Source organism: Procambarus clarkii, chromosome 23 (genome assembly GCF_040958095.1).
Source record: "Procambarus clarkii isolate CNS0578487 chromosome 23, FALCON_Pclarkii_2.0, whole genome shotgun sequence".
In the NCBI taxonomy this organism is placed as follows: Eukaryota; Metazoa; Arthropoda; class Malacostraca; order Decapoda; family Cambaridae; genus Procambarus; species Procambarus clarkii.
The window spans coordinates 17659606-17678395 of NC_091172.1; the positions used below are offsets into that span (position 1 = coordinate 17659606).

At 41.5% G+C, this 18790-nt stretch overlaps 2 protein-coding genes across 2 annotated transcripts in view; one reads left to right on the top strand and one right to left on the bottom strand.

Annotated features, from left to right (window-relative positions):
- Window positions 1–18790, top strand: part of LOC138367869 (uncharacterized) — a 501322-nt gene that overhangs the window by 415002 nt on the left and 67530 nt on the right.
- On the bottom strand, window positions 8–4267 carry LOC138367868 (uncharacterized). Its single transcript, XM_069329915.1, has 2 exons — window positions 3286–4267; window positions 8–2789 (listed from the first exon to the last, which is right to left on the bottom strand). The coding sequence occupies exon 2, from the start codon at window positions 1331–1333 to the stop codon at window positions 8–10; it is 1326 nt and encodes a 441-aa protein (XP_069186016.1). The 5' UTR covers window positions 1334–2789; window positions 3286–4267.

Genomic DNA, 18790 nt, shown 5'->3' on the forward strand with positions numbered 1-18790 from the left:
TGCCTAGTCATGCCACTATTACAGTTTCTGTATGATGTGATTTTTCAGGAGTTGAAGGTTCAAGATCTAGTATAGGTCCTGTCATCAATATGCCTCCTGCTGATTTGAGTATATTCATACCCATAGATTCTTCTGATCCCAGAATGAATCGATGATAGTAGTCAGCTCCAATCAGGATTCCGATATCCCCTATGTAGTCAGAATCAAGTAGAGGATCTGCTAATTGGATTCCTTTTTCTTTTAGGAATTTAATTGTGGCTGTCAGACCAGTCACTTCCATTTCAGTAGGAATTTTATCAACTACTATGGCTTCTACTGTCCTTTGGGATGTACCTAGACAGACATTGAGTTTTACTACTGGAAAGGTTCTACGACCAGAATTAGTAAAAAACCCTGATATGGAGGTAGATACTTGCTTTGAAGATTTAAGTTGTAAATCTTCTGCCATCTTTTTACTGATAAAGGTTTTCTGTGACCCTTGATCAAAAAAGCCTCTAGTTGGAATACAAATTCCTTGATTGCATAGTTCTAGCTGTGCAGTAGGCAATATGGCTGCTGTAACAATTTCTGTATCCAAGTCGTTGACATTGCTCATTACTGTACAGAATTGTACGGCTGTTGTGGTATTATCATCTTTGGGCTTTGCCTGAGATGCAGGTTGATTATTGGAAGTCTGGGATCTGGATTGAGTGTTAATATCACTACAGAGTGCTGTGTGATGTACACTTTTATGACAATATTGGCAGTTTTGCAATGGAGTGTTACACTCACTTGTATCGTGCTTCCGTAGACAACGGATGCACCTGCTTGGAGATTTCAGTCGATCGATTCGACTGGCACGGCCTTCATAAACTGTGCATTGATAAATGGTATGTGCTTCTTGACAGAATAAACATTTTGGGGCACTTGTAGCTCCTTTTGTCTTATCTGTCTTAGGAGCTTGGTTTCCTACAGTTCTGTTAACTGTGGGGGATATAGCATAAGAGCCAACATTATTCTGTTTCCACTTTGCAGAAGAGGAGTTTTGTTGCCTTGATTTTTGACTGCCATTTTGGACATTTTTGTTTTTGTCCGTAGATTCACCTTTGGGGATTTTTTCTTGAGATCTAAGTTTTCCTCGGCTTCGTAATCTTTGTACGTAAGCTCGAAGTCCATCAAAGATTTGGCTTTGTGATAAGATGTTGTTACAAGTATGTAAAACTTGTAGGTAAGTAATTACATGCAAGTAGGTGATACAAGCATGTAACACTTGTACTCCTCCAAGGATTTCCTTAAAGGATGAATTGTATCTGTAATAATGTGTATCTACATTATTCATGATGTGATGAAGCATTTTGCTTTTTCTTTTTTTTTCTCGGCTTTGCCTTTTCTATTAAGTAAGTCTCTTTGAGATGCTTGATTAATTTCAGATTTTCTGAGGCTGCTTTCACTCCAGTGAAAGCATGAGATTAGGTGATCAAGACTATATTCTTGGATTAAGATAGTTATCTTAGATGGATGATAATATTTGTATTGACATTGTCAATGTGTTGTTAGCCTTTCAGATTGTGATGTGAGATTAAGATTGGTCTTAATCCCCAATTGTAGACTATTGTAGCCAAGTGATGATGACATTTGTCTATCACCTGATTTAAATGGTCTTTAGGCTGTAGATTCAAGTGAGTTTTTAGACACTTTGTGTCCTTTTCTTTTCTGTTTCAGCTGCTGGTGGAATACTGTTAGCCATTTTGACCTTTTCCGAGTTTCGGAGATTCCGAGATTTTTCTCTTTTTTCTGATAAATATGTTTGATGTTAATGTATTTTGATAAATGAGCTTTCCTGTCTACTTAGGTAATGATTCCAAAGATCGTCCTTCATTTCCTCCCTGGAATCTGGTTGTAGCAGGTGTTCAATTATCAAAAGTACTGTAATAATTTGATTTGTGACCCGAATGCACGAATGCACCAAGTTGGTAAATCCTGTAATAATTTTTTAAAAATAGTAAATGGCACTATTTTTGCAAAGTTATTACAAAATCTGTTACCATAATAATTGTTAGATAAAATACAGTAGAATGTCTACTGGTTTTACCTGGAATAGGGTTTGATACAGTTGATTATAGTTAGATTGTAATGATATGCTCTTACAGTGATGATAACACTTTTTTAAAGAATATTATGTAATGAGCAGCTCTGAAAATCAGTAGATTAGAGATAATGCTAGATAATACACTTAAATATATATGTAATGTTACCACAATGAGGTAGATAATGGTATTTTATGATTAAGATGCAGTTGTGTCTGTGACACTGATATAATTAAGTACTGTGGTTTCTTAACACAAAACAGTATCAGTTTGTTATGAATGCTTACTAGTTAATGGATATGGTGGCTTAAGCCACTGCAAACTATTTGTTTACTTAGATATATAGCTATGATAAATATTGGCTGATAGCTAGGTTAGGCTAGAATATGTAAGAATTATTCCAATGCAAAATCAAGAAGTTTCTTATGTATTTGGCACTGAAATATTCGATAAACGAATGATCATAAATATCTAGGTATAAAGGACCATTATTATCTAGGTTCGAAGGACCATTAATGTGGGAAAAACCTGCTGGGATTGATATAAGAGGAGACTACCAGGGACTTGTACTGAACTAAATTAAAAATTTACTGTCTGCAAATTAATTCAACTAAAATCTCTAGCTAGGGTTGTAAATCCTAGATCCTCTTTTCCTAATGACAAACTGTGGGCTGTAAGGGACAGGTGGGGTGAATGACTATGTTGATAGAAGTTCCAATCCACCTGTAGACAGGGATCTCACATCAGCTTGTATTTTATACAAGGATAAGATTTGATAAATTCAGTTATCTGACTGAACACTGGCTCTGTTTAAATCAGAGATTTAAACATACATAGTCTAACCTAGTACCATAACTTAACAGCCAATATGTACTTATACTATAAACAACAAATTAAATTGTAAAAGTATAATAAATGACCTTAAATGTAGTCTAAATACTGTCAAGTACTAGAAATTATATTCAATTAAATGAACTTATATGATAACTTAAAAATTAACTAAGCAAACAATTGATAACTTAATTTATATATTCAAATATATATGCAGACATATTCAATTTATATGATACAGTTAGCTTGAGTGAATCTCTTCCCACGCTATGGACACTTGTGAGGTTTTTACTTATTGAGGCTGAATTCTTTTCTGACAGAATGGACACTCATGAGGTTCAGTGCTTGGATAAGATTCACAGCTACACTACAATTTTAATAAACTTACTGAAATGTGAGGCTTAGCCTCGCTTTTTAACCAACAGACAGATTTATAGGATATTAAAGTTACACAAGCATACAATTGGCCAATCATACACTAAATAACCTTCAATATACTTCTCTGCCAGTCGGGGTGCCTGTCTGACAAGTTTGCCAGACTGATTAACTCTCTTGTCGAGTTTAGGCACGATATTTTGCTACAGCGTTGCTGTATGATGATCTGGTAGCGTTGCTACGTGATTATCCTGCAGTTGCAGAAGAATGATTCGAGATAAAAGTTTATGAATGAAGGTGGAGGAAACCGTGTCACTGATCTCCACTATACACTCTATTTTATGTGAATGTTCACGGATTTTCCTTGTAGATATTGTCCAGGTACTCCCCCAGTTCTAGAGAGTATTCACTGGCGATAAAAATGTTAGATAAGGTGTCCTTGAGCTGGTAATGTTCGCTAAGGATCAGTCACTTGTTCACTCATTTGTAAACAAACGCGGAGTGCCGCGAGGCATCGTCGTGGGCGCTTCTCGCCCCCCATCGCCCTGCCATGCTCTCTGAGCACGGTAGCCTTCAATGAATATTGATTGATTATTTTTACAGTCTAGACTTATTATTGAAATAAGATGTGATTATAATATAATTAGATATAAGATTTAAAGATTATAAGTAGTATTTGAAAGTACCACTGAATCTTATTAAGGATTCGATTTTTAATCCTACCGGATGTTGAATCAATGTTCCAATAGTTTTTTAATTAAGAAGTCCTTCTAGAAGCTTCTGGATCCTTGAAAGATCATGTACAAAGTCACGTAGGCATCAAAAGGGCCCCTGTTGCGTACGTGTTCATGGTGCCATTGTCATCCAGGACCAAGCTATAATGAATTTTTCATGATTCTAATATGATTTTTGATACGATTTAGATATGATTTTGATATGATTTAGATATGATATAGAAATTATACATTTCTTAGATGATTATTAGATATGGTGGGTAAAAATTTCCCACAACATTTCCCATGATGAGGAATTCGATTATATTTGATAAGGTCCTTAAGTGTTTCGGGGTTCCTGATACTTATAGCTTCGAACCCCCCTGAACCTTGTATCAATATCACCAGTCTCGCGGTGCTCCTCTGTGATATTTACTGCACCAAGTTCAGACTTGCTAGACTTACTAACATAACATTAGATCAGGCTTCTCTGAAGAGCATGTGCTCCTCTATGGCAATAATGTAACGTGACAAGACATGAGGATCTCTTGTTATGATCGTTGATGATACCTGATTCCCGTAGGATGACTTTCGGTCCCTGCCTGCTCTGGAATTAGCATGTGATTGATAAATCATACACTCTGCATGATTGGAATGATTTTCATCTGCTGGGGGTTCGAATTGTATACACTGATGCACCTCTATATCACAAAGGTTTAAATTCGTTATCGGAGAATCAGACCCGTTAGAAAGGGATCCGATATCTTATGTGAGCCGTTCCCTTGTCTGATTGCCTCTGATTCCCTAGATAACGATCGATAAACTCAATACTAGCCTCAGGGAGCCGGTCCACAAAAAACATGACAATTAAGGCATATTAAATATGATATGTAAGGTACTGAAAGGAGTCTAATAGCGTATCTCTTCATGCTGCTTTGGATCCCATGTTCAAATAACTACTTAATATCATCTGTAATCAATAGCTTCGCTGGTCGGATGTTGTGTGGTAGGTAACTATGATTTTCAGGCGAATGGAAAGGAATTATAGAGGGCTGTGCAGCGGAGGAGTGAGAGAGGGGCGATCTCGGACCTTCTTCAGATGTACATCTAACATGGAATAGAGAATGTGACTTTTGCATGAGCAGAAATTATGAAGGTACTTAAGAAAAATTATTAATTATTATATATATATATATATATATTGTACCTAGTAGCCAAAACGTCGTACTCGGCCTACTATGCAAGGCCCGATTTGCCGATTAAGCCAACTCTTCCTGAATTAATATATTTTCTCTAATTTTTTTCTTATGAAATGATAAAGCTACCCATTTCATTATGTGTGAGGTCAATTTTTTTTATTGGAGTTAAAATTAACGTAGAGATATGACCGAACCTAACCAACACTACCTAACCTAACCTAACCTATCTTTATAGGTTAGGTTAGGTTAGGTAACCGAAAAAGGTAGGTTAGGTAGGTTAGGTCGTCGAAAAAACATTAATTCATGAAAACTTGGCTTATTAGGCAAATTGGGCCTTGCATAGTAGGCTGAGAAGAGCGTTCTGGCTACTAGGTACGACATATATATATATATATATATGTCGTACCTAGTAGCCAGAACGTACTTCTCAGCCTACTATGCAAGGCCTGATTTGCTTAATAAGCCAAGTTTTCCGGAATTAATATATTTTCTCAAATTTTTTTCTTATGAAATGATAAAGCTACCCATTTCATTATGTATGAGGTCAATTTTTTTTTATTGGAGTTAAAATTAACGTAGATATATGACCGAACCTAACCAACCCTACCTAACCTAAGCTAACCTATCTTTATAGATTAGGTTAGGTTAGGTAGCCAAAAAAGTCAGGTTAGGTTAGGTTAGGTAGGTTAGGTTGTCGAAAAAATATTAATTCATGAAAACTTGGCTTATTAGGCAAATCGGTCCTTGCATAGTAGGCCAGGAAGTGCATTCTGGCTACTAGGTACGACATATATATATATATATATATATATATATATATATATATATATATATATATATATATATATATATATATATATATATGTCGTACCTAGTAGCCAGAACGCACTTCTCAGCCTACTATGCAAGGCCCGATTTGCCTAATAAGCCAAGTTTTCATGAATTAATTGTTTTTCGACTACCTAACCTACCTAACCTAACCTAACCTAACTTTTTCGGCTACCTAACCAAACCTAACCTATAAAGATAGGTTAGGTTAGGTTAGGTAGGGTTGGTTAGGTTCGGTCATATATCTATGTTAATTTTAACTCGAATAAAAAAAATTGACCTCATACATAATGAAATAGGTTGCTTCATCATTTCATAAGAAAAAAATTAGAAAAAATATAATAATTCAGGAAAACTTGGCTTATTAGGCAAATCGGGCCTTGCATAGTAGGCCAAAAAGTGAGTTCTGGCTACTAGGTACGACATATATATATATATGCGAACAAGCCTGAATGGTCCCCAGGACTATATGCGACTGAAAACTCACACCCCAGAAATGACTCGAACCCATACTCCCAGGAGCAACGCAACTGGTAACTACAGGACGCCTTAATCCGCTTTGACCATCACGACCGGACATAAGGAAGTGATAGCCGAAGCTATTTGAACCACTTCCCCGCCGGCACTCGGATGGTAATCTTGGGCATAGCATTTTATCAAATCACCTCATTCTTTGGGGCACACGTGAGGAACACAAATGCGAACAAGCCTGAATGGTCCCCAGGACTATATGCGACTGAAAACTCACACCCCAGAAGTTACTCGAACCCATACTGCCAGGAGCAACGCAACTGGTAACTACAGGACGCCTTAATCCGCTTTGACCATCACGACCAGACATAAGGAAGTGATAGCCGAAGCTATTTGAACCTTCGGCTATCACTTCCAAATAGCGGCTTGATATCTGCAAGGCACTACACATTAAGAAGTCAACACCAGCAATCAACAGCCAATTAATGCACACCTATATTCTACCCACTTCAAGACTCTGCACCAATATAGAAGCATCAAGAAATATGGGCCAATAGGCCCTTTGCAGTTACTTCCATTCTTCCCTTTAACTTACCCAATATTATACCCATTGTTTCGTGTTCTGTCTTGTGTTGAAAGTTTGTTTTCACCTCATCCAAAAGTGTTGTAACATATGACCTCACCCAAATGCAGGTATAAAATGAAAGCTGTTTAAACTCTGTTTAGTCTGTGTCTATTGATACTAGTAATGGTTCAAAAGGGCCACCACTTGCGGGCTATTCATGCCCGCGCCACCTTTTGGGTGGCTTAATCTTCATCAATCAATCAACTCTGTTTAGTGTTTGCAGGTTATAGTTGTGTGTGTGTAAACTAAAGTCTTTGAAAATGTAATATGTTATTAAGAAACGCGTTCAAGTGTCGCATCAGACTAGAAATAAAAATGAATTTTGTAGAATTGATTTTTCAATTACCATCGACAGTGAAAAGAAATATAAGAAATATTGAGAAAATTCGTGTTAGTATTATTAATCTTACTTTTTCGGTCATATTATATATAATATATATATATATATTATATATATATATATATATATATATGTGTGTGTGTGTGTGTGTGTGTGTGTGTGTGTGTGTGTGTGTGTGTGTGTGTGTGTGTGTGTGTGTGTGTGTGTGTGTGTGTGTGTGTGTGTGTGTAAAATTAAATCACATTAACGTGATATATCAAAGAGAAAAACAGTAGGAGCCAAGAGGAGATTCGAACCCACACACTTTGTAAACCCAAACACTCCCGAGGAAGAATACAGGACACAGTTGAACTGGTGTCTGAACAGCAAAGCAGTTATCGCATGAAAGATGAAGAACCAGCATGATGATAATTTAGCGTTTCTGGAAGACGGAGTACCAGGCAAAAATGCCTCCATAGATGCTAAAAAAAAATCGCAGTTCCCCTTAAAAGTTCACTAAAAAAAATCCATTTAGACACTTCTGTTAGAGTTCTCGGACAAATTTATGATAGCGCGGGCAAGAATTGAATTAGAAAACGGAATCCCGGACACTAGGATCACCAATATAAGCGGGAGTGAAGGGGATGGTGTTGTACTGATCTGTCTAGTAGGAAGCAGGGAATAGTGAGGAATGTGTTGGTATGTGTACCCGGAGTGTGCAGGTTCGAATCCTCTTTATAGCTCCTTCTGATTTTCTTACTGACACAAGAAATGTGTTAATTGGATTTTTGTTTGTGCCTTTAATACAGGAAAGTTTGCAGAGATCAGAATGGACGGAGATTACGAAGGGAGTACCGCAGGTGTCATTAATCAGACCCATACGGTTTCCGTGACCTACCTGTGTCATATCTGTGGCATACCTGTGACATGCCTGTGGCATAACTGAAGATGTTGGGTCTTCTTTGTAAAACAACAAGTGACCGAAGACTGAATACCGAGGCCCGGGAGCTGAAATTCGCCATGCATGCACATATACACGAGTACAAACATTCACATCTACATAAACATCAACGCTTGTGAAACCTTAAAAAAACTACAAAAAGAATTAATTTTATAGCTTCCCAAACAGCCGACATTGTCCTACGCAAAGTAAAAAATTAATACAAGAAGAAAACAGAGATGAAAACAAAAAATCCTAGAGCTCTCTTATCAATAAACAACGTCAATGGAAAACAAATACTCACAAAACATTACTAGTGTCTACATTTCCATCTATGACACACGTACACACACATTCAACCAATCTTATATATACATACATCAGCCAGGGCACATAATGATCCATTCGCAATGAGCATTACAAACCTCGAAAATAAAGTTTTATTTGGCGTCCACGTACGGCAGAGGAACACAAAGCTATCGAGGAGTGTGCCGGCCGGAGCTGGCGAGCCTGTGACAGCCACACCCTCCTGCCTCCTTACCTGGCTTGGGTAAACACTAATGATCTGCAAAAACGAGTGCAGGTGCACTGTTGAATACTTCAGGTGAGACAGAGAGAAAATGGGGTGGGTAAAAGAGAGAGAGAGAGAGAGAGAGAGAGAGAGAGAGAGAGAGAGAGAGAGAGAGAGAGAGAGAGAGAGAGAGAGAGAGAGAGAGAGAGAGAGAGAGAGAGAGAGAGAGAGAGAGAGAGAGAGAGAGAGAGAGAGAGAGACAGACAGACAGACAGACAGACAGACAGACAGACAGACAGACAGACAGACAGACAGACAGACAGACAGACAGACAGACAGACAGACAGACAGACAGTGACAAAGAGACAAAGAACATATACAAACAAATTGAAACAAATTTAACAGAACTAAATTCAACACACACTGCAGATTCCTATCAGAGAAGCCCTATTCACTCCTTTCTGCTGTCCACGAAGTAGTTCGAGGTTACGCCCATGCGTCTGGCCGCTCTTAGGGGGTCTTTATGGACTAATAGCGGTCCCTATATGCATATAGTGCACAGCCGCGTGCGTTCGTGCGGCTGTGCGCTACATGCATATAGCAACGTTTACTAAATGATCAGTGGTCGTTCGTCTCTTCGTCGGCGTCTCTGTCTGTATGGCTGCAGAGCTGCTTTCCCGCATTCAGGTCCGAATGCTCGACCGCAGGGTTCGTTATGGTATTCAGGGCTTCGCAGGTCCTTGAGGAATAAAGTCATAAAGTACAACCGCAGGGTTCCTTGAAGCGTTGGGTCATAATGTAAGAGTGTAAGATTCCTTGAAGCATTCAGTCCTAATGTAGCACTGTAGGGTTCCTTGAAGCATTGGGTCCTAATGTAAGACTGCAGGGTTCCTTGAAGCATTCAGTCCTAAAGTAGGACTGCAGGGTTCCTTGAAGCATTTAGTCCTAAAGTAGGACTGCAGGGTTCCTTGAAGCATTGGGTCCAGACGTGGGGCAGCAGCAGGCTTTGATATTTATTCCCCATCAGAATGATTTACAGCCGAGGGGAATAAAGCCTCCTTGCAGTGTGGTCATGGCGACTCCCCTGTTACTGTCCCTGGGAGTACAATGGCACCAATGGAAGCCATGATGTAAGGGCCGGCGGGGAGGTATTTACGAGAGAGAGAGAGAGAGAGAGAGAGAGAGAGAGAGAGAGAGAGAGAGAGAGAGAGAGAGAGAGAGAGAGAGAGAGAGAGAGAGAGAGAGAGAGAGAGAGAGAGAGAGAGAGAGAGAGAGAGAGAGAAGGAGGGGTGGGGGGTGTTGGGAGCTGGTTCACCACGGTGCTCTCGTGTGTAGGTTGGTGGTGTGCGTCCCAGCATCAGATGACGCGAGATATCATTAGCCTGTGTGCGTCTCGAGAGTCTGTCTTATCTTGGCCTCTATCTCCTGACTTGTCTCGCCCTCTTCGGAGCAGGGAGGGCTCTCCATCTGCTCCTTGTGTGTGTGTGTGTGTGTGTGTGTGTGTGTGTGTGTGTGTGTGTGTGTGTGTGTGTGTGTGTGTGTGTGTGTGTGTGTGTGTGTGTGTGTGTGTGTGAGTGTGTGTGTGTGTGTGTGTGTGTGTGTGTGTGTGTGTGTGTGTGTGTGTGTGTGTGTGTGTGTGTGTGTGTGTGTGTGTGTGTGTGTGTGTGTGTGAGTGTGTGTGTGTGTGTGTGTGTGTGTGTGTGTGTGTGTGTGTGTGTGTGTGTGTGTGTGTGTGTGTGTGTGTGTGTGTGTGTGTATCGGTGTAAGTATGTATGTTGTCATGTAACTATTCAGACATTCAAATTCTTTGTTCAAATCTGCTCTGACACAGATCTTGTTGCTAACTTCTGTCCTTTTTTACAAATTGACTCTTTCTAGAATGTATGAATTATTCTGCTGCATCGGCACATCTTTGAGCAATGAATTTCCTCACACCATTTACTGTGTTTCCATCCAGTTCTCTCTCCCCACTGAATTTGATGCAATGAGTTCCGCGTCACACTGTAGTTCCCAATAATCTTTTATCTTCTTCAACGGGTTTCTTTCTCTAACCAACTTATTTAGCTCCATTATGTACTCCTGATAATGCAATGATCGCTAGTTACAAGAAGCATCTTTTCATCATCTGCGTCGTTTTGAGAACAGATCAAGAGTTGCTGGCTTGTTCTCTTCTCCTATTCTGGTTGGTTCTGTAATATGATGCTTTAAGAAATATTTTGTCAATTGTGTCTACCAGTTTTGCTCTCCAGTTCTCATGACATCTGTGTGGTGGGGAGGGTGGGGGGGAAGGGCTTTCATTTATCCAATCAATTTCCTTGTTGTTAAAATCCCCTATTATTAGACATTCAGCTCTTGCTGAATGTGGCTCTTGTTTCCGTTATCTTCAGACAATTCTCGATACATTTGTCGTATTCTTCCCTAGGGTTTCAGTTGTTTAGTGAGGGATTATATATCACTGCTGCCACTATCTTCCAGGTTCCTATTGTTGTTGTTGTTGTGTCTAGTGTGTATGTGCTCTTGCTGCTCGGATTTCCCAGATAATTTGACTTCTTCTAAGCTCCATTATATTACTAAGAACAGGACTACTAGATCTCATCCCCTCCTATTCATCCTATCTTTCGTTTTGCTTGATATCCTCATAGTTAGACTGCATTTCCTATATCAATTGTGACTTTCGTCAGTTTTGTTTTCTGATTCTTTTTCCAGTAACTCTGTCCCTTTATTTGTAATTCTATCTACATTTGTGCACGTAACTTTTATGCTACTCGTTATAACTGGGTTGCTTCTGTTTTTGGGATTGGGATAGTTGCTCATGTTGCTGCATTTCCATGTCTGTTAGGAGAAGGGGGGGGGGGTATGATGATCTAATCACTCCTGACGGCCTGGTCGTTTATGGGTGCCCCATTAATTAAGCAGAGCAGCCTTACTGTTTCTCGGTATGCTAGTCTCTGATTCTTCATTAAGCAGAGCAGTCTCACTATTTCTCTCTGGGGTGTTCTCTGCTGTGAGAATTGCCTCTTCTTGTGCACTATTTGTGCCATTATCTGGCCTACTTGCATTTATATCTTACTTTCTTCCATGATTTATCTTGCTGCCTTCTTAGAGATAAGTTTTTAATAAATACCACATGATACTTCCCTGTATCCCTCAAATATATCTTGTCTTCTAGTATATATATATATATATATATATATATATATATATATATATATATATATATATATATATATATATATATATATATATATATATATATATATATACATATATACATATATATATATATATATATATATATATATATATATATATATATATATATATATATATATATATATATATATATATATATATATATATATATATATATGCGAACAAGCCTGAATGGTCCCCAGGACAATATGCAACTGAAAACTCACACCCCAGAAGTGACTCGAACCCATACTCCCAGAAGCAACGCAACTGGTATGTACAAGACGCCTTAATCCACTTGACCATCACGACCGGACAAAATGAGGTGATAGCCGAGGCTATTTGAACCACCCCACCGCCGGCACTCGGATAGTAATCTTGGGCATAGCATTTTACCAAATCACCTCATTCTTTGGGGCACACGTGAGGAACACAAATGCGAACAAGCCTGAATGGTCCCCAGGACAATATGCAACTAAAAACTCACACCCCAGAAGTGACTCGAACCCATACTCCCAGAAGCAACGCAACTGGTATGTACAAGACGCCTTAATCCACTTGACCATCACGACCGGACAAAATGAGGTGATAGCCGAGGCTATTTGAACCACCCCACCGCCGGCACTCGGATAGTAATCTTGGGCATAGCATTTTACCAAATCACCTCATTCTTTGGGGCACACGTGAGGAACACAAATGCGAACAAGCCTGAATGGTCCCCAGGACAATATGCAACTGAAAACTCACACCCCAGAAGTGACTCGAACCCATACTCCCAGAAGCAACGCAACTGGTATGTACAAGACGCCTTAATCCACTTGACCATCACGACCGGACAAAATGAGGTGATAGCCGAGGCTATTTGAACCACCCCACCGCCGGCACTCGGATAGTAATCTTGGGCATAGCATTTTACCAAATCACCTCATTCTTTGGGGCACACGTGAGGAACACAAATGCGAACAAGCCTGAATGGTCCCCAGGACAATATGCAACTGAAAACTCACACCCCAGAAGTGACTCGAACCCATACTCCCAGAAGCAACGCAACTGGTATGTACAAGACGCCTTAATCCACTTGACCATCACGACCGGACAAAATGAGGTGATAGCCGAGGCTATTTGAACCACCCCACCGCCGGCACTCGGATAGTAATCTTGGGCATAGCATTTTACCAAATCACCTCATTCTTTGGGGCACACGTGAGGAACACAAATGCGAACAAGCCTGAATGGTCCCCAGGACAATATGCAACTGAAAACTCACACCCCAGAAGTGACTCGAACCCATACTCCCAGAAGCAACGCAACTGGTATGTACAAGACGCCTTAATCCACTTGACCATCACGACCGGACAAAATGAGGTGATAGCCGAGGCTATTTGAACCACCCCACCGCCGGCACTCGGATAGTAATCTTGGGCATAGCATTTTACCAAATCACCTCATTCTTTGGGGCACACGTGAGGAACACAAATGCGAACAAGCCTGAATGGTCCCCAGGACAATATGCAACTGAAAACTCACACCCCAGAAGTGACTCGAACCCATACTCCCAGAAGCAACGCAACTGGTATGTACAAGACGCCTTAATCCACTTGACCATCACGACCGGACAAAATGAGGTGATAGCCGAGGCTATTTGAACCACCCCACCGCCGGCACTCGGATAGTAATCTTGGGCATAGCATTTTACCAAATCACCTCATTCTTTGGGGCACACGTGAGGAACACAAATGCGAACAAGCCTGAATGGTCCCCAGGACAATATGCAACTGAAAACTCACACCCTAGAAGTGACTCGAACCCATACTCCCAGAAACAACGCAACTGGTATGTACAAGACGCCTTAATCCACTTGACCATCACGACCGGACAAAATGAGGTGATAGCCGAGGCTATTTGAACCACCCCACCGCCGGCACTCGGATAGTAATCTTGGGCATAGCATTTTACCAAATCACCTCATTCTTTGGGGCACACGTGAGGAACACAAATGCGAACAAGCCTGAATGGTCCCCAGGACAATATGCAACTGAAAACTCACACCCCAGATAGCCTCGGCTATCACCTCATTTTGTCCGGTCGTGATGGTCAAGTGGATTAAGGCGTCTTGTACATACCAGTTGCGTTGCTTCTGGGAGTATGGGTTCGAGTCACTTCTGGGGTGTGAGTTTTCAGTTGCATATTGTCCTGGGGACCATTCAGGCTTGTTCGCATTTGTGTTCCTCACGTGTGCCCCAAAGAATGAGGTGATTTGGTAAAATGCTATGCCCAAGATTACTATCCGAGTGCCGGCGGTGGGGTGGTTCAAATAGCCTCGGCTATCACCTCATTTTGTCCGGTCGTGATGGTCAAGTGGATTAAGGCGTCTTGTACATACCAGTTGCGTTGCTTCTGGGAGTATGGGTTCGAGTCACTTCTGGGGTGTGAGTTTTCAGTTGCATATTGTCCTGGGGACCATTCAGGCTTGTTCGCATTTGTGTTCCTCACGTGTGCCCCAAAGAATGAGGTGATTTGGTAAAATGCTATGCCCAAGATTACTATCCGAGTGCCGGCGGTGGGGTGGTTCAAATAGCCTCGGCTATCACCTCATTTTGTCCAGTCGTGATGGTCAAGTGGATTAAGGCGTCTTGTACATACCAGTTGCGTTGCTTCTGGGAGTATGGGTTCGAGTCACTTCTGGGGTGTGAGTTTTCAGTTGCATATTGTCCTGGGGACCATTCAGGCTTGTTCGCATTTGTGTTCCTCACGTGTGCCCCAAAGAATGAGGTGATTTGGTAAAATGCTATGCCCAAGATTACTATCCGAGTGCCGGCGGTGGGGTGGTTCAAATAGCCTCGGCTATCACCTCATTTTGTCCGGTCGTGATGGTCAAGTGGATTAAGGCGTCTTGTACATACCAGTTGCGTTGCTTCTGGGAGTATGGGTTCGAGTCACTTCTGGGGTGTGAGTTTTCAGTTGCATATTGTCCTGGGGACCATTCAGGCTTGTTCGCATTTGTGTTCCTCACGTGTGCCCCAAAGAATGAGGTGATTTGGTAAAATGCTATGCCCAAGATTACTATCCGAGTGCCGGCGGTGGCGTGGTTCAAATAGCCTCGGCTATCACCTCATTTTGTCCGGTCGTGATGGTCAAGTGGATTAAGGCGTCTTGTACATACCAGTTGCGTTGCTTCTGGGAGTATGGGTTCGAGTCACTTCTGGGGTGTGAGTTTTCAGTTGCATATTGTCCTGGGGACCATTCAGGCTTGTTCGCATTTGTGTTCCTCACGTGTGCCCCAAAGAATGAGGTGATTTGGTAAAATGCTATGCCCAAGATTACTATCCGAGTGCCGGCGGTGGGGTGGTTCAAATAGCCTCGGCTATCACCTCATTTTGTCCGGTCGTGATGGTCAAGTGGATTAAGGCGTCTTGTACATACCAGTTGCGTTGCTTCTGGGAGTATGGGTTCGAGTCACTTCTGGGGTGTGAGTTTTCAGTTGCATATTGTCCTGGGGACCATTCAGGCTTGTTCGCATTTGTGTTCCTCACGTGTGCCCCAAAGAATGAGGTGATTTGGTAAAATGCTATGCCCAAGATTACTATCCGAGTGCCGGCGGTGGGGTGGTTCAAATAGCCTCGGCTATCACCTCATTTTGTCCGGTCGTGATGGTCAAGTGGATTAAGGCGTCTTGTACATACCAGTTGCGTTGCTTCTGGGAGTATGGGTTCGAGTCACTTCTGGGGTGTGAGTTTTCAGTTGCATATTGTCCTGGGGACCATTCAGGCTTGTTCGCATTTGTGTTCCTCACGTGTGCCCCAAAGAATGAGGTGATTTGGTAAAATGCTATGCCCAAGATTACTATCCGAGTGCCGGCGGTGGGGTGGTTCAAATAGCCTCGGCTATCACCTCATTTTGTCCGGTCGTGATGGTCAAGTGGATTAAGGCGTCTTGTACATACCAGTTGCGTTGCTTCTGGGAGTATGGGTTCGAGTCACTTCTGGGGTGTGAGTTTTCAGTTATATATATATATATATATATATATATATATATATATATATATATATATATATATATATATATATATATATATATATATATATATATATATATATATATATATATATTTAACTGTACTGCTGTTCGTAAAAATAACTTTCACTGGTCGATTTATTTCATTCTGAAACCTACCTAGATTACCGTAATGTTCCCTGCCCATTGTCGCATCTTTGGCCCGAGTTTGTGTAGAATTTCTGTTATTTAAGTTTGTCTTTAACTGTCGTCATTTACAATGTGTCTCCCTCTGGCTGCGGTAGACTGTAGATTACAACACATCTCTCAACTTCTGCCTTGTACATTCACGACTTCAGGAGGTTTTGCAGCCTCTAACAACACTGTTGTCTTAATTATCTCCTTTCTTCCTGAATCTCTTGCTGCTTCAACAAAACATTATTCTGGTCTTGCTCACTATATCTTAGTCACATCCTCTACTTCTTTGGCTCACTCCTCTGGTATCTTATTCACTTCCTTTGTTACCTTCCCTTCCACTTCCACTATTTTTATTCTGTTCTGTGAGTGTTTGTGTGTGTGTGTGTGTGTGTGTGTGTGTGTGTGTGTGTGTGTGTGTGTGTGTGTGTGTGTGTGTGTGTGTGTGTGTGTGTGTGTGTGTGTGTGTGTGTGTGTGTGTGTGTGTGTATGTGTGTGTGTGTGTGTGTGTGTCTGAGAGATGCTGAACAGTTTCTGACATGTAAGAGTGCTAATTATTGAAAATTTTTAATAACACTTCTGCGATTCTTAATTGTTCTCTCTCTCTCTCTCTCTCTCTCTCTCTCTCTCTCTCTCTCTCTCTCTCTCTCTCTCTCTCTCTCTCTCTCTCTCTCTCTCTCTCTCTCTCTCTCTCTCTCTCTCTCTCTCTCTCTCTCTCTCTCTCACTCTCTCTCTCTCTCTCACTCTCTCTCTCTCACTCTCTCTCTCTCTCTCTCTCTCTCTCTCTCTCTCTCTCTCTCATTCTTAATTCTGAACTTTTCTGCACATCCTTTCTCATTTCTCCTGGACCCCCTTTTCATCCATCCATCTCCGTCAAAGCCACTCTTCATCTGTCTCCACCCCTCATCCTCTCTGTCTCCGCTTCTCCTCCTCCTCCTCCACCTGTTCTTCTCTCTCCTGCAGCGCCAGTGGGCGGTCCCTCGAAGCCTGGTCTTGAGGTAATCAGACGGGCACTGTCCGACAAGCCATCAGCCCGTCGCCCTCACCAGAACGGCGGTGCACGAGGCGGTAATTAAGAGTTTCTCGATCTGTCCTTCACCACCAACCCCCCTCCCCCCCCTACCACTAACTCCCCTTTCTCCTCCTCTTCATCCCCCCCCCCCCCCACCTTTAAGCCACCTCCTTCGCTCCCTTCATCTTCCCTCTTTCCCCACTTCTACCTTCCATCTCTCTCCTTCCTAACGTGCACATGCCGATGGAGGTTGCCGGGAGAAGGGGGGGTTGGAATGATCGAGTGGAGGATAGGATTGGATGAATTGATGAGCAATTGTGTGTTTAATGGGAAGGAGGAGGGATGGTTGGTGAGGTGGGATAGCTTAGGTATGGCACTAAATAAAAAGGTATAATGTTTAAGGTACTGTATTAGTTTAGTGTTATGTATTCGTTTTGGGTGTTGCATTGCCTTAGAGTATTAGACTATTCATTTATCGTCCCTTAATATGTGTTCACGTACCTTACTGCAGGAGCTTCACCTTGGTGTTTGATGTTAAGGTTCCTGTGTGGCTGCTGGCTTGTTTGTATGCCTGCCTGTCCGCCTGCCTCCTGCATGTATGTCTGCCTGTATGCCAGCCTATATGTCTGATTGTATGTCATCGTTTCTGCCTTCATGCTGTTGTAGCTGCTTTACCGCCCCATGTCTGCATTTCTGCTGGTATGTCAACTTGCCTACCGGTCTTCAGTCCCTTTGTGTCTGCTTGCTTGCCTTTATGTCTGCATGTACAGTAACTTGTTTATTTTGTGTAAGCTTTATTTTGAGGCAGCACGAGAGAGAGAGAGAGAGAGAGAGAGAGAGAGAGAGAGAGAGAGAGAGAGAGAGAGAGAGAGAGAGAGAGAGAGAGAGAGAGAGAGAGAGAGAGAGAGAGAGAGAGAGAGAGAGACAGACAGAGACATGCAGACAGACAGACAGTCAGACAGACAGACAGACAGACAGACAGACAGACAGACAGACAGACAGACAGACAGACAGACAGACAGACAGACAGACAGACAGACAGACAGACAGAGATGGAAAGAGGTAGAGATTCAGATGACTGGCAAAGAGAAAGAAACAGAAGTAGAGACACAGACACACAAAACATGACTTCACACCAAGTTCTAAGCCAACGTTCAAAACGTATGAGTCCGATTGATCAGGAATTCCTTGGAAGTGTTAAACAAATTCTCTTCTGAAAAATCTACCAGGAAAGAACTCCAAATAATTCAAAATTTACCATATGTAATGCATATAAAAAATTATGTTTTATAACTTTGTGTTAAATAATCCATCAAATATTATAAGATATACTGAGCCTTTGGTTCCTTTTCCTTACACTTTTTGATTGTATTATTTGTTTACCTGTCATAATCCGTCGCCATGGTTACCAGGGACAGAAAAACAAGAGAAGCGCGCTCCAGCCCCGCCCACATTAGCATAAATCCATTAGAATAACACCAAGGCTTCCTCCTCACTCCACGGGGAAAGATTAGAATTAT